This window comes from Phalangium opilio, unplaced genomic scaffold (assembly GCF_054372755.1).
Source record: "Phalangium opilio isolate 3A_F unplaced genomic scaffold, DU_Popi_V2 ptg000104l_1, whole genome shotgun sequence".
In the NCBI taxonomy this organism is placed as follows: domain Eukaryota; kingdom Metazoa; phylum Arthropoda; class Arachnida; order Opiliones; family Phalangiidae; genus Phalangium; species Phalangium opilio.
The window spans coordinates 1,078,817-1,096,635 of record NW_028324206.1 but is presented as its reverse complement, the minus strand read 5'-3'; the positions used below and the strand labels follow the sequence as shown (position 1 = coordinate 1,096,635).

The 17,819-nt window shown below is 35.3% G+C and overlaps 1 protein-coding gene across 1 annotated transcript; it reads left to right on the top strand.

Annotated features, from left to right (window-relative positions):
• The first annotated feature begins 9,994 nt into the window (after nucleotides 1-9,994).
• LOC149630030 (uncharacterized) lies at nucleotides 9,995-11,900 on the top strand. Its single transcript, XM_089851346.1, has 2 exons — nucleotides 9,995-10,556; nucleotides 11,725-11,900. Exons 1-2 carry the CDS (start codon nucleotides 10,154-10,156, stop codon nucleotides 11,898-11,900), a joined length of 579 nt encoding a protein of 192 aa, XP_089707472.1. The 5' UTR covers nucleotides 9,995-10,153.
• The last annotated feature ends 5,919 nt before the right edge of the window (nucleotides 11,901-17,819 follow it).

Genomic DNA, 17,819 nt, shown 5'->3' with positions numbered 1-17,819 from the left:
GTCATCGACAAAACATTCTTGCAAGGTTAGTAAATTCCAAAAATATTATAAATAATATAAATAACGAGTGTATAAAAGCAAAGGCTGAAACTTGCACATATAGGTTAATTTTGAATCGTGTTACACCTTTTTATCAAAGAATCAGAACATTTTGGTTTTTATTTTGCACACGACATCTAGATGGCGTTTGCGAAATATTACTCTATACGGAAAATTTGACGAGGGAGAAGCCTCTCTATAATAAAGTCTTTCTGAGGGTGTAAGATGGGAAGCGTATTACGCCGTATAACGCGGAAATACACTCGGGATTACTTTTTATAGTTTTTATTTCAATATTAGAACGGATTGTAGGCATATCGCCCGAATTTACGGCATTAAAACCTCCATTAGTTTTTCATCGTAAGAAGCATATAAAGAGAAGATTTCAAGAAAATTAGCCTCTTGTCATGACAGTGTGTGTTGTGTTAATTATAGCCCTAATTTTAGAGGACTTAATGAGACAGATGTAATCCCACACCTGACAAGAGATAGTAATAGCTCATTTGGTGGTTATTAACATGGAAACTATTGTCCTCAAAATATATGGCTATTGATTGATTATACGCATAATGTCGCAAGCATATTTCTCTATGATAATAAAGTTACCGTACTTAATTTTAAATATTCTAAAAGCACTAATATTTCGATTGTATGTACAAATTGATATGAATCTCCACTCTGATGAAAAAAAATCGGTTAACGCGAGTTCGCATTTTGCGCTTCCATAAAAGACTAGTAGTTAATAGTGATACGCGGTTCTAAAGTCTAGACTCGGACAGCCATGATAAACGAGCTCCTTTTCTTAGAGAAACCCTCCCCCCTTTCACCTTCCCTTCTGGGCTACACATTGCATCCGACGATAAGAATAGAGCCAACGTTAAAATCCTCCTTCAAGGAAAAGTCGCACGAACGAACGTTTTTCGATTTAACGAGTAAAAGAAGACTTTGGTTAACGATAGCGCAAAAAGAAATTCATGCACTGAAGTATCAACTTTAACCCTTTCACCCCCGTTTTGTGAAAATGCCGAATATAGAAGCACATACTATCACCGGTCTACAAGTTTCTATATTTTACGAATGGTCGTTAATTATTTTCAAGCCTGCTCTTGCAAATCTTAAAACATGACAATACTATACATTCATGGCTCCAATTTTCTTACGAAATCGGGAGAGCTGATACTACTCAAACGTTCTCCATGGAATAACTTGATCCGGTAGAGTTTGGTCTAGCATTCCTCCATTTCTCCAGAATAATCCGGGTTTCGGCACCATAATGTTTTCAGATATAAAGAATGCCGGGAAACTTGAATGAATACTTGAAAAATTTAATCACAAAAGCATACTTTTTATATAACTCTACTTCTTATTTAACACGCCATCTAAATTATCCAAATGCGTTTATTAAATGCATGCTATTAATCTTTCTTAAAATTAGTTCCGATTCATACAAATGAAACTAGGGTGGTTTTCCTATGTCATGCAAAAAATCATATTTAGGGAAACTGATGTTCACAGATTGTCCCTTTAAATTTGTGAGATAAAGCATCTTAGGGTGGGCGGACTTGGGCGAATTTTTACCCTTATCTTATCCTGAAATCTGCTTTCTTCCTCATTCACGTCCCACCAATGCAAATTTATGAAACTATGAAAGAAAAAACCCGAGAAAAATTCAAAAAGGGGGAAATTCTCTTTTCCATTTTTGTGGAAGATTTTCCGTTAATTACTTTCCGCATTAAAAACTCTGTAAATTAGCCATAATTGTTTCGCTTTATTAAAAGAGGAACATCCATCATTGGCTGGCCAACGCTTGTCATCACCCCGACCCCTTTTGTCGATTAACGGAGCGCATCTCAAAGCGGGTTTAGTGATAATGGTTAAATATATCAAAGTGTAATCGTAATATAATTAATATAAATATTATTATCTTTGGATCATATTTACATTATACTTTGATATATAATAAGTAACAAAAACTGGAAACTCGAAAGTACAAAATATTTCCAAAATAAAATGACGGCTTGTCTTTTTTAACTAGTATATGCTAAGAGGCTCTTTTATCCTTATAATTCAAGTAATTGTTAGTGATTTATCATTCAGTTATCGAAAGCAAAAAGTTAAATTAATTCGAAACTTGAAAAATATTTGCGAAACTAACTTTTAGTTTTTTTTGTCATTTCAAAATATTAATTTTTATTTTTATCAACAGTTTTATAGCAATTTTCGCTTATAAGTTATTAGATAAACTAAATTCAGGTACTTTTTATATAAATGAGAAATCATCACGGTTAACATAGAATTGAGATGTTATCACCATCAATACGTTACTGAAAGACCTAAAAAGTCATGTAGCGCCATCTAAGGCATTTTAAACGAGTGTCGGTTTAGTATCATATTAAAGCAACCGATCCGATACTATCGGGAAACCCCGAGTATCGGTACCAATACCGATATGGTATCGGTACCGGTTCATTTTTTGTAAAAAATAGCTTCTCATCCTTATATTGCCAGTTTAAAAAAAAAACAAATCCGACGAAGCACGGGCTTTAATAATATAGGCGGCTAAGCATGGATGATTTCATAAACACATAACAAAAGACTTATTTATCTGTAAAATGATGACTTTAAAAATCATAGCCTTTCTGGCTTTTCCCCGAAATGGTTGAAATTTCATGAGGGGAAGGGACGGTTACTGTTTATTTTTAAATTCATAACAATGTAAGCTTAGCGGTTCGGACGGCCAACACCTACAACACTTTGTACTTTGGTTCCCTGAACGCTCAATACAATAGAGTGAATGGTCAGCGCCTCCACAAAGACGGTCAAGGGTAAGTTTTTAAAATTTAGAATTGAAGTGTAACGAGGACTTTTAGGTTTTGCCTTGAATAAGTTAATAATTGATTGTGAATAGTTTCAAATTTTGAATAATTCTGAAATTACACGTTACAACAAAGAATAGAAAACGTAAAAAATTAAGTGAACAAAATGGAATGACTGAAGTACCAGATATTCAAGTTTTTCAGTTTAGAGGCATGCTTATAAAACATAAATTATTTGGAAAAAATGCTAATCTTCAGTTCTCTTCACCAAAATTCTCTTGCCCAAAATATTATATTATGAAATTTTGCAATATTTTCAAAAGAGCTCGCATCGAAGCTTTACTATGTAACAAACAAATGCGACATCGTTAAAATTTGCCGCAAGCATGTCCAATGTATAGTTCTTGAAAGGAAATATTGCTGATTAAAAGGGACAATAGCGTTTAATTTCATCTACTATTCGTTTTAAATACAACCTAATCCATCTCTTTTATCCAAATTTGAATGAAATGCGACATCGTTAAAATTTGCCGCAAGCAGGTCCAGTGTAGTTCTTGCAAAGAAATATTGCTGATTAAAAGGGATAATAGCGTTTAATTTCATCTATTATTCGTTTAAAATACAACTTAATCATCTCTTTTATCCAAATTTGAATGAATGATTTATAAGTCATTTTGAATTTCCAACACAAGAAGGGGGAACCAATAGAAGCATAGCCGCGAAGCGAGTCATGGAACGAGTGACGTACATCACGTAGAGGGTCTATTTTTGACGTTTTTGTCTGTCTGTGTGTGTGACTGTCTGTTGTTAATCCCCAGGGGACTGCGTTCGCAGTTTGCAAAATCGGAGCCAATGTGTTCTCATAATTAATACCGAAGGGACATTAATGAAAACTGCCTTTGTAGACAAAGACTTGAAAAAGTAGAATATAAGAGATACCCAAAGTTTCGCGATTTTGCAAGAAGCGTACGGGATTTGGTGTAAATGTTGGACCTCTCGATTTAACTATAAGGACAGTTTTTATAAATTTCCAAATATCTATGTAAGAACCTTCTCATCATTTTGTGAAAAATTATTACGAGGTTGTATGACTATTGTTGTATCTAAAGCATGGTTTTCAGTTGGCGTAAATCACGACTTTTTGCCCGACGTCAAGCGACAACCGAAAAAAAACCTAGTTACGCTGGACAGAAATTACGTTGAGTGTGGCGATATTAGCTTTCTATTTTTTCGGCCGCGTTCAACGTTAACGCTCTGCGCGAGCCAATCAGCAATAAGCTAGAGTCGTGACGTCATTTTCGACCACGCGTGTTCGGAATAGGCCGGCCGCGGTCCGCCATCTTTTTATTTATTTCGTACCTGATCGAGTCAATAACTAGTACAAATTCCTAAGAATGACGAAGTTAAATGCTGAAAGGTTTATTGAAAAGGTTAGGAACGATACAAATATGTATGATACTAGAAACAAAGATTGCAACGAAGAAAGACAATAGATGGTCCGCAATTAGTGCAGTGTTCAGTTTATCTGTTAAGCCTTGGTTCCATTATTTGCATGAACTTCGCTAAGTGAAAACGCTATAACGCTGGACGACAACGTAAAAAACAAAACTGACGTTTGACGTCCAGCTGCAAAGTAGTGTTTCTCGGTCAAGTGAAAACCATACTTTATACAAATTAAGTTTTGTCATCGTGTCCTGTGGATAAGGGAGTGGCTCAGTTATATTTATGTATATGAAAACAAAGGTTTCGGTGTTATTACGTTTCTATAGTTACTAAAACACAGCTTTGCATTATGATCATTAGCATTTTTTAACATCAATTTGCGAGATCGATTTGTTTCACAAGCCTAACCCTTATGTGTATGCGTAAATTTGCTAATTTATCATTTTTCTGATACAATTTTATCGTGTAACTTTTTTGGTGCAATGATTTTCATGAAAGCATAGATTTTTTTTCCAATTTCGGGTTGTTACTTTGAAGGAAACAAAACTTAAATTCTGAAACGTTGTGTTCATTAGTGAGAATTTAAAAGTAATGTAAAAGTTAATAGTTGGATATTTTTAAAAGGCCTATAGAACAGGACTTTTGGGGTTTTGACCTAGAACATTTGAACATAAAGATGAAAATTGGTACATGGGTTGTTTATAACCCTAGAAAAATATACTGAAAGTCCCCTGCTGTAAAGCGTGAGCTTTCGCCACCATCTTCGAAAATAACCGTCGGGAATGCCAGTTACAATGTATTCCACACTCTTCCTCAAAAGTTATGAAAATCGGTGTACCTTATAGTTTGGTCGCCATATTGCTGATATCGAGATTCTGTTGTTGTGAATTTCATTTTTCAAAAGAGCACGAAGAAAGAACTTCGCTACGACTCAAATATGTCCATTAAAATTGTCATCGATAGAGTGAGTATTATTTACTTGATCCAGCTTGGGGCAATGTTACGCAACACTGCCATAATCTTTAGCGCACTTTGTGAAACATCATAGGCCAAGTACAAACTAAATAGGAAGATGGACTGCGAAACCGAGTGTATGCAATTCTCGCTTGTCGTTCTCGAACTAGCTCTATATAAGTATATCATTACGAAGTATAGGTATTGTCATGCTTATGGAACATATCTTACAAACTTACACTATCTGCAACACCTTCCCAGATACGTTCCTTGTTAGCTTTATAAGTGAAATCATATATTGTGTTTTACTTTACTTGTCGATAATTATGATCTAACGCTAAAACTATAACAATATTTTTCTTGTCATCTTAAGAAATATTATGACGATGTGCGAAAAACTCTTTACATTACAAAATTCCATCCAGGAGATTTACCAATTCTCGAATTCCTATGCTTTACGAAAGATGGGTAAATTTAGAATGGGTAGCCAGCTCAATTTAGTTTATTAAAAATGTTGAATATTTATTGTAGAATGAACGTAACGTTTATTCCCACCGATAATATGTTTTACACGGTAAGGATTGGAATCGGATTAAAGCGGGTGGAATCACTTGAGCTTGAAAAATTTCAATTATATTTAAATTCCGTTTAGGATGGAGATGTTTTTCAGCGTGGGATAACGGCTGACTCTGAGACTCTGAATTATTTAAGTGGATTTAATCGAACTCTAACACACATAAATTCGATTACCGAATATAACATATTGTCATATTTCCAAGAAGCCGAATACCATATATCACTGAGTGGAGTATTTCAGGTCTTTCTTCCGAAGGTGTGTATATATATTCATCTTTGGTAGACTTCTACCAAAACCCTTATTTTCTTAGGTGTGGATGATTATCGTTCTCTTTCTCGTCTTGTTCAATTTCTTCGCGATTGCCAATCTAATTGTAACGGGAGCACGCCGGAATTTTTTTGGTTTCTCCGCCATTTTCCAGAACAAATACCAGACTGCCAAGAAAGTTTTAATGTCCACCTATTTCGTAGGTAGTTTCATATTGATGGAAATCTTCAAAGCCAACCTGTCTACGAAATTGACGGTTGATATTGACCGTAACATAAACAATTTTGACGATATTTTTAACTACCCCAACAAACGGATTGTAGTGGAAAATGACATAAACCTCCTTTATTTCTTGGAGGTACAAAAGAGTGTCCTAAATAACGGCGCACGAAGAAAAAGCTATAATAGACTAAGGCTCATTTAATTGAATGAAGTTAAAACATGTCTTCGATTATAGTTAATGATATTCCAATCCTACAGTTTGGTTCAAAACTAACAGAGGAACATTTCTTTTAGTATGTCGGGAAACACTTTTTGTAGTTTCTCTACAAATTTCTTCAAGCATTAAATTTTCTCGGTTTTTATTTAACTTAACTTCTCAGTTTAAGTGAATAACTGAGGGGTACTTTGTTCATGCACTTGCACCGCAATCCTTCAAATGACTTGAACGATATTTATTGTTTGCGAAACAGCCGAAGTTATTTTCTTCGTGTTTCGATGAAATGGATAAGGAACCTATAGTTTCTATTCCGATCGTATTATTGACATACATGTTTATGGCATAGGAAATGCGCAGGGATGTTAATGTTATGGGGGAAATCGCACGAAGATACGTACAATTCTCCAGAAAGGAGGGAGACAACGACGACGTCTTCAATGAAGGGAACGCCATCTACATGGGCAGAATTCTACATTTGGAGTACTATTGTCTTCAAAACTACCGCGCTCAAAAAGCTTTACATTACGCTAGCGATAATTTATTTTCCGTTGCAACCGCTTTTCAATTGTCCAAGGCGGCTTCGACTACAGTGAAAGACGCGGTGAATATAAGGTAATAGGCATTTTTATAAGCAATATCGTTTGGTATCATTTTCTCTACGGGCCAGACTTATGAACTTTTGGGAAACTGGACATGATATCAGAAGCAATTATCTGTTGAACAGGAACGCGTGTTCAAAATATCTGAACGTAAAACTAAAGTTGGAGTTTTCGAAGACATCCCTCGGTGATGTTGGCGCAATATTTCTCGTGTACATCTTTACATTGATGATGTCCTTTTTCTTAATGCTTGGCCACTTACGACACGCTTTCAAAAATAGAAACATGGAACAAAGACTCAGAGATCTTGAACTGCGAACCTACAGCTTGCACTAAATATTACAAAAACACCCATCTGGAACCGTACCTCACGCGAGAAATGGACAACACTATCAATTTTGAATGAAAAACGAGTGTTAGAATTTAAAATATTTTGTTTTTCAAATTAGTGTTCGTAGTGACGTATAAAATTTTTCACATGTTTCTAGTGAAGTATGGGATTTTAAACAAGTTTCAAGTGATGCAGGAGATTTACCAGTTTATAGCGATGTAAAAGATATGGTAAAGGTTTCTGGTAATTTAGGACATCTAAATGACGATTTCCCTTTTGGTAAAGTTGGCCAGTTATTTAACAAAGACTCAGAGGTCTTGAACTGCGGACCTACAGAATGCACTGAATATTACAAAAACAAGCTCTGTAAACTTTGAGTGAAAAGCCACGTTTTATTTTAAAAATATATTTTTCAAATTAGTGTTTCTAGTGACAGACAAGATTCTATAGGTGTTTCTATACAGGTAGCAAAATCACGTTGACACAAAGATTTAATATAATGTTGAATAAGCGTGCTTATTAATGTCTTTCACACAGTGCGCAAATCATCTTAAAACACGGTATTTCCAAACGTGTTTAGTTTGTAAAAATTACATTAATGTTCCGTATCGTGTTTTGTAGAACGTGTATTACTGGTTAGATTAACGTGTATACATAACCACACGGAGTAAAAACTGAGGTCTTATACCTTCAAGTTGTTGATTATAATATGGCATGATCTTGAAATATTATTGCACAAAAATTGTAACCCTAGCGTAGATACGAAAATATATTCCGTTGTATACCTTTACCCCTTGCCTGGTTCCCTATAATGGAATCTCGGGCATGAGTGATCTGGCGAAAAAGGGTGTAGCCATCTAGTTAGATAAAAGTGTTTCAGTGGTGTAGTTTTGGTTTGAGCCACCGGGGACGCCTCTTCGTTAACGACCCGGTATACACGATTCAATCAGTTATACATCGGAAGAAAATTCAGCGAGATCAGAAGCCCATAACAGACAGAATCTATAGCGGTATAATTCTGTGTAAGAGAAAAATTTTAACAAAGCTGTGGGGATACAAGCTTTCGAAGGGCGAACTTCCGTCCTACATCACCTCACCCTTCGAAAAGTCTTGCCGCCGGAGCGAAAATCATGTAGTTAAGAAAGGGTGAATATGAAACCTGGTTTTAAAATAAAAAAAGACACCCAGCTTGTACTTCTGTCTGTTAGTAACGCTTTCATAGCGTTTAGCTTACAAAATACGATTAGTTACCTTAATAAACGTATTTTTAAATATTAAGCATTCTCATCTAAAATTAATTTGGTTGTTGTAAGGTTAAAATACAAAATGTTAGCATGATGGGCTAACAGGATTTTGTTTATTCATTTTTGAGTAACGTTTTTAAAATTTTAGTTGCAGGAAGTACATTTCCACGTTCAAGAATTAAGCGTAAACAACGCATCTAGGGATTGAAACAATCTCATCGCATAACCAAAATTAGTTCATGCTAAGATACTTCCTGAAGGTGCTCCAGCACATTAACTATTTACGACTGAAAACTATTATCTTATCGAATAATCTTATCATTTCACGATTAAAAATTTAATATTAAAATGCCAAAGTGAGCTCCTTGCATTTTATCATTGTTAGATATATTCGTGGTATAAAATGATGTATGGTCCTTGTCACTTCAAGTAGTGAACTTCCATACCGTTGAATCAAATGGTAATAAGATTTTCCCCTGTAAAATAAGCTCCGTATTCCTACGAGGGAAGAGTTACGGTCTGAAGGAGATACACCTTTGATGTTTCTTCGACTAACTGGTTCGTTGTTGGAACAAATCCTCATTGGGGAATTGCTAACATCTGATGCTCTTTCTATCCGATTTCGTGGACTCTCTTAGGCGCCGGCGGTTTTCGTCTTACCAAACCCCAAATCAGTTTATTCCCTACTACTACAAACTGCCCTTTATGTGTGTTTTTTGGAATGAATAATAATGTTCGTTTATGTATTTTCGTTTTTAGATCTAACTATTCCCTTGGTCAAGATCTTAACTCCTTAGCTCACACCGTTTAACAACTTCAGACCCAGATTAATGAGGCTAATATTGAAGACCTACAAAAAGAAATTACAGAACTTAAATCATTGAACAAAACTCTAGTTGAAGAAAATATGAACTTCAAGAAAGCAGTGCTTAAAATTAAGGAGCTTGAGAAAGGGTTAGCGGAGTCTGCAAAAGTTATTTCTGAAGTAAGAGCTCTAAATTTTCAATATAAAAATAAAATTAAGATTTTATAGCAGAAAAATACAGAAAAACCTAGGTTTTGCTTAAAACAAATTGCCTGTTCTCCTTCAATGCTAAAATTTTACACAGGTTGCGAGAATTTATAAGTTTTTGACGATATATATTGTGTGATTGAGCCAGATTTAAAGGATTTAAAATTGTACAATGGAGGCAAAGGTTACAAAAGAAAATTTGAAAGGACGGGGGGTCAAACTGTTGGGCGCCCAATGGAATTATCTTTTAGGGATCAATTATTTTTAGTATTATGCAGGCTTAGAGTTGGACTCCTCGAGCAGGATTTGGCTTATCGCTTCAATATTGCGCAAAGTACAGTCTCAAATATATGTAATACTTTTATGGATTTGTTGGAGAAACGTCTAACTATGTTTAAAATTTGGCCATAACGACAAGCTGTGGATAGTTTCATGCCAGAAGAGTTCAAATCAAAATTTGCTAAAACGAGGGTAATCATTGATGCCACCGAATTATTTATACAAAAACCTAACGATTTTAGAATCCAGAGTGATACTTGGTCTTCTTATAAAACTCACAATACTGCCAAGGGACTTATTGGCATAACCCCAAATGGGTTTATTAGTTTCGTATCAGATTTAGTACCTGGTCGAATGTCTGATGTGGAACTAACCAAAGACTCGGGTTTATTGAAGCTTCTGGAACCTGGTGATTGTGTGATGGCCGATAGAGGTTTCGTGATTGCAGATATTCTAAGAGAGAAAGGAGTAGAGCTAAATATTCCCCCTTTTTTAAACAATAAAGCTCAGTTGTCACACGAGGAAGAAGCGTATACGCGAGAGATAGCTATAGTCTGTCAAACGAAAGAAGAGCCCTGAGAAATTTGTCCAAATTGGTGTCGCCACCATCGACCCCATAGTAATTTATCAACTTGTTTTGTTTTGTCAATAGTCGTCTGTAATATAGTCTGTTATAAACAGATAGGCTTAATCGCAATAGAACCAATACATTTTGCAATATATATTTAATATGTTTATGTTTCATGGTTTTTTACGATCATCGAGTATTATAGAATATGAAACAAAATTAACGACAAGACACCAGTTTTATCTTTGTTGAACTAGCATTGCAACATATTTTAATGACATAAGTTAAAGTACTTGTCCATAAGTAGTTCAGCATCAAAGCGTCTTCAGTCCACGTCTTCATCAGAGTCTTCACTGTCTTCTTGCATATTAATTTTAAGAGGTTCAATTGTGGTTTCGATGATGGGATCTTTTCCCCAATGCATTATATTCTCGACGTGCTTTATTGCCTTTCACCAATTTTCTGGTGTCACACGTTCAATGACCCTCAATGTTGCATCTTTGACCGTCGAGAGTTTGAAACCAGAATTCTGCTTCGCAGCGTCGTTCTTCACTTGTGCTCATATTAGTTCAATCGGGTTAAACTGGCAATGGTACGGTGGAATCCTCACTACCGTGTGACCTCTACTTTTAGCAACCTCGTCAATTTCGTACTTCAGGGTTCTGGTTTTGTGACGTTTTATTATTTCATAAAGTTCACGTCGAGAATATAATGCATGATTATTGGGAAAAAGATTCCATCATCGAAACCACAATTGAACCTCTTAAAATTAATATGCAAGAAGACAGCGAAAACTCTGATGAAGACGTGGACTGAAGACGCTTTGATGCTGAACTACTTATGGACAAGTACTTTAACTTATGTCATTAAAATATGTTGCAATGCTAGTTCAACAAAGATAAAACTGGTGTCTTGTCGTTAATTTTGTTTTATATTCTATAATACTCGATGATCGTAAAAAACCATGAAACATAAACATATTAAATATATATTGCAAAATGTATTGGTTCTATTGCGATTAAGCCTATCTGTTTATAGCAGACTATATTACAGACGACTATTGACAAAACAAAACCAAGTTGATGAATTACTATGGGGTCGATGGTGGCGACACCAATTTGGACAAATTTCTCAGGGCTCTTCTTTTGTTTGACAGACTATAGTTTACGCATTCATGTTGAGAGAGTTATCAGGGCGGTGAAAGAATATAAAATACTGAGTACAATTTTCCCAAATACCATGCATAATCAGTTAAACAAAATATGGAAAATATGTACACATTTAGTTATTTTTTGTAATGAGCCATTGTTAGATAGAAACAAAAAAGTTTAATAAAACTAATGAAATTTTTGGCATTTTCATTCTTTTTATTAAAAATGGATTTCAAAACTATTTCCGATTTTGATTTCTGTAACTCTGAGTTATTTTTTCAGGTACAGTTACTAGGCTTTTGAGGAATCTATATCACACATGCTTTTCTAGGAACTGAATTCCATGCTCAACATAAAATTTTAACAGCTTTGTAACTATTTTATCGTAAAAGAAGCCCTTGTCAAATTTAATTCGAAGACATAATGGGTGTTCATCACCACAATCCACAAGTAGATCACACCATTGAAGACCCGTAATACCAAGCTGACCTTGTATTTGATAATAATTATGGTTTGAATCCAGGAACACTTCTCCATTTTCGTCTTTTTTTTAGAAATTTGCAAGTTGCTTCCTTATTTGCCAAAGCTGCATCAATGCTTAAAGCTTTTTCCATGCACTTTGACAATGTTTTAATTTCCAAAAGGCCAAAGCCGCTAGTTTCCTCAAACACCAGCCTATCAGGTGATGAGCCTAACATTGGAATAGCAGGGTTTACGCACAAGCCAACTTTCCTTGTCGCAATACTTCATACTTCTTTGTAGCAAGATCTTCATTTATCAATCCTTGTTGAACATACTTATTTTTAGATAAATCCGCCCCATTAAAAATCAATTTAAGAAAAGTTTCATTAACACCTTTCTTGCGTTTGCATAATAAACCAAACTTTGAAGCAGTGATCCTGCATTTTCGCTCATTTTTCCAGAGAAGACAATTTGATTGCTCTCTGGTTTCTAGCTCCAGATTTATTGCAGCATCCAATGTCAATTTCAACGTATCTTGAGTTTTCAAAAATGCTTGCTGCCAAATAGCCTTTATATCATCCACTATTTCAAGCAAATCGACGGGGAGCGCAATTCGAGTGTCAATGGGTATGCTTTTTGGTTTACAAACTTCTGGCTCAATACAAGGTATTTTTCCAACTACTGGTGCAAAATTATTCTCCTCTTGGATTAGACAAAAAAACTGTCGTCGCTTTCCAACTCTTAGTCTTTCCGTTACTGACTCTATTCTATTACGCAAACCTCCGTCTTCATTAGTCATATAGACATCTAAAGCATGATAATTTTGCTGGTTTCTTTGCCTTTCTTTAAGGACTTCACTTGATTTAGCAGGGGTGTGCTTGACAAATTCTAACTACGCAAAAGATCGTTTGGAAAGTTTCTTATTTTCCGTGGGAATATTCCAGGATCGAGCCTTTTCTGTACACAACAAATCGTCGGGAACAAAGGTTTTGCCCAATCTAACACAGTCCAAAATGTACCACAAAACTGAACCCACATGTTTACAAACACCCCCGCATCCAGCTTTACAAGCACACCATGCTAAATCAACTTGTCCTGTAGCGCTGTTCAGCTTAATAGCAACATCGTACTTCGTTGATATAGAAAAAGAGGCTTCAACTTTACTTTTTATAAACACATTTGAATCTGCCTCTTTTTGAGATCCTGGACTTAAAAAAACTTCCGTAACTTTACTCGCCTTAAACATTCGATAACCGAGAATTAAGTGTTTTTTTGCTAAAGCATCGTGATGAAGCTTTGAAATGCAAGCTTCATCAAAGTTTGATGGCATAACTTTCAGCTGTTTTGTCCAGTTTCCCTTAGGCAAAGAAAATTTTCTATTTATTGCTTTCTTCTTTAAATTCTTCAAAGAAGACCTGGAAATGCAACCCACAATGTAGGATATATTCACTTGTTGGTGTGATAGTGATTAGTGAATAACTTACTTTTTGAAACTTTCTTCTTCTACTACTTGCATTTTAAACGTAAATCAAATCTTTGGAGTTGCAAAATCCATTTAATTAAATTTCACCATCAAAAATATCACAGTTTAGGTTAGGAGGTTGACTAAAATCCCTGGTAGACTAGAAGTAGAACTGACAAGCGACAAGGCTTAGCACGGACTATGGCCCCTGCAAAGGATGTGATGCTTTTCTGCGTAGCTTTATTTGACGTATTTCCGGGAACATCTCAACAAGTTGCTCAAGACCAAATATTTTATGATATGGCCTATTGGGCACGGGTCTGGGACGCGAGTGTTAGACCGGTTTTCAACAATTCTTAAAGATGACTCGGATAAGAAAGAATTGCAGTGGAAAAAGAGTGAATTTCTAAGAAAGGAAAGTAAGGGCAAGTTTTCTCACTTTTTCGCGGGAAACTGTGCGCCCCTGAGGGACCAAACTCTTGTCCACGATTCGGGAAAATAACTTTTCGGTTCGCTATTTTAACCAGGAAAACAGGTAATGAATTTACTCTTACCTGTTATTTTACTTGATAGACCCATGTTTATTTATTGATATTACTAAATTTTTAGCAAGTTTTAAGAACTTTCCAAAGTCATCGACAAAACATTCTTGCAAGGTTAGTAAATTCCAAAAATATTATAAATAATATAAATAACGAGTGTATAAAAGCAAAGGCTGAAACTTGCACATATAGGTTAATTTTGAATCGTGTTACACCTTTTTATCAAAGAATCAGAACATTTTGGTTTTTATTTTGCACACGACATCTAGATGGCGTTTGCGAAATATTACTCTATACGGAAAATTTGACGAGGGAGAAGCCTCTCTATAATAAAGTCTTTCTGAGGGTGTAAGATGGGAAGCGTATTACGCCGTATAACGCGGAAATACACTCGGGATTACTTTTTATAGTTTTTATTTCAATATTAGAACGGATTGTAGGCATATCGCCCGAATTTACGGCATTAAAACCTCCAAAGAGGTAATACCGGGAGAATACGCCAGTGGCTGATCCCTCGGACGACGACGTTATTTTCTCGTTCCCTCGAGCGCGTCGTTCTGCAGTGCGGCTGCGGGGGGGGGGGGGGGGTCCTTCTGCAGCCTGCAGGGATGCCATCGGTCTGCTGCTTGCTTGCAGGGATGCCATATTGGGCGGGAAAGCCGCCAATTGCGCTGCTTCTCTAAAATATTGGCAGGAAATAGGGTTGGCTGTTTAAGATGATACTGAGAATAAACTAAGGGATGATTGCCGCGGCGCGTCGGCTGCGTGCGGACGGCATTACGGCAACGCTCTAAGCCTTTGCTTAACTGAATTTTCTACTTTGATTTAAATATTAATTTTTCAAGCTAAGTATAATTTTTGTGATCTAAATGAGACCATATACTAAGGGTAGATTGCAGCTGTGAAGAATTAGGGGCGCGTCAGCTTCCAGGGAGACGGGAGTCTTGTCTACTATTTAAGAGGAATTTTAGCTGCGCGAGCTTTCGGGTTTGAGTTTTGACGGGAGAGTGGAGACCGGGAGTCTTATGTACCATCGGGAATCTCGTCAATGCTCTAAGCCTTTGCTACACTGAATTTTCTACTTTAATTTAAATATTAATTTTTCAAGCTAAGTATAATTTTTGTGATCTAAGTGAGACCATTTTTGTTCGTAATATATTATTTTACTAATAGCTCCTTAGAAGATTGCGTCAAGTGAGGAATTTTTGAAGTTATGTACTGTCTAGTGACACTGAAGTTCCGATTTATTGTTATAAACAGACTAGGATCGTTAGCCGATATCGTAAATTAACCGATGTCAATATCAAAGCTTAACTGAAACACTGATACCAATTTTTTTAACTCATTAATCTGAAATAAAAATATAGTCTTTCATATTTAAGAAAATATTCAGGTAGTATTTATAAAATATTAATTAAAAGACGTAGTAATTGTCTAGATTAGTAAAATCCATTATCGGTAAAGTAAGTGTACCCATACAAATGGCCTTTTGATTAAAGTTCCTTTATAGAAACTAAATCAAAAGAAACGAAAATTTTATTTATATTTCTCCTTCAATATAACAAAACGTTAACGTTTCTATTTTAGAATAGAAAAACTTCGGGAATTATGCAAAGAAGCTGCCAATTTTGATGTCAGAAAATAATAAAATTCATCTTCTTTTGAAACTTAACCTGAGAAATTTAAATTAAAGAATAGCTTGAAATCTTTTCCAGTGGATAATTGTTTGATATTGATATTCTCGTTTCATTGATTTTAAATAAATTGGTATTGACATCGGTTAATTTACGATATTGGCCAATTGATCATCACTAATAGTTTAAATAATTTCAATTGAACGGTTCAAAACCTTCAGGAAAAGCTTAGTTTTATAATGAATAAAATTCTAATTTTAAAGTAATAAATTAATTTATCGTAGGTAATTAATTCATTGCCTTATTGTAATTTATGCTGAAAAAAAATTATGCAATGAAAGAGGAAGTGACGTACATTTCGGTAAGTGTTTCGCTGGAGATTCAAATGTCGATTTGGGTTAAAGAAATAAGAGAATAATTTGAGATGGTGAAATGTTTGGCGGGAGATTCAAATGTCGATTTGGATTTGGGTTAGAGAATAAGGTTTTAAGCTCTCTCTCCTTATGGAACCAACCCTAATGTTTACATTTGGATTTGGGTATTTAATCATTGAAATTTTTAGAGAATAGTGTCCCTGGATGGATTTCAAGTGTTCTGCTTATTTCCGCTCTCGCGAATTTCCAGGAGGTTCAAAGTATTTTACTTATTTCCGCCCCCTTTTCAACCTTGTCTTGCTGTGAGCTATCAGGGTTCATACAAACCTGGAAAAATCAGGGAAATAAATAGTTGACGAAAACCTCAGGGAAATTTAGAATTTTTAGTAAAATTCAGGGAAATCAGGGAACTTTGCGTCAAACAGAGGCCGAGTAGCTTTTGGCTAGAATTACTAAATTGATATCTTGTAATTTAGACCTGTATTTATTTCGACGGTTCAAAATTGAAAAATAACAACCCATAGTTTTGTGTTTTCCTCGTTTAGACCCCAAAGGGTTCACGACTTCAAATTCATCAAAAAATATCTGAAGATGAATAGTTAGAGGAGCTGATATTTGTGGTATTGGCACGTTTCCTTGATCAGATTTATCAAGGTTTGCGCACATGGAACCATTTAAGAAGTTTTTGAACTCCAGTACTATTATTCGCTTGTTCGTGGAAATCAAATTCGGTTATGTCTTCGTAAAATTTCTCTAATACTTTCAAAATGGGAACGTATTGGAAATACCTCTTTTCCGGAGAATTTTCACTTTCAATAAACATTATTTGTATCGGTTCTATCATGCCCAGCACCTTTCGACAGACACTTTTGATTTTAAAAACAAAACTTAGAGAGTCAAACACTATCTCCTTTCGATCTAAATCTGGCAAAATATCTGATTTCGATATCTATATTCCTTTTTCTTTACATCGTTTAATTACTGTCTCGGATTGATGTAAAGTCAAATCTTTGCACATTTCTAACAAGTCATTGGTCAAGTCACTAATAACGGAGTGAACGAGTTTATTTAGCTCGCAATATTTCAAGATGGACTTCTTTAAATCGAAAATAGGCTTTTCTCGATTTGTCCTGGTTGCCTCTGGTTCGGTTTCATTTGACACTATGTCGGGCATTTCAATGTCAACGTTTCTTGGTGCATCTTCCGAGGCGTATTCGGCATTTTCATTGATATGGAAACTAGGGTGTCTATTTAATACATGACGGCGATATGTTCTGGTTTTCTTATACGTTTGACCACATCCGTCAATATCACATATCATTGAAAATCCAGGTTCATTTTCATGATTATGATGAATGTGACTTAACAGTAAAGTAATTGTTTTCGCGACAAAATTGCATTTTTTACAAGAATACACTTTAATATGTCCTATTTCACTCATTTTGACGTCAAATGTTCGCGTGCTAATACATGTTTATACTTAAACAAGTTCAAAAGGTTCTGGCAGGAAATGAACAACCAAATATCTTAAAATGGAAAGAGCAAAGAGGAGGGAAATAGCGCCCGGTATAGCGGTCGATATTTTTATGCCAATAGGCTAACTAATACCTTAGCTACGAAGTATTT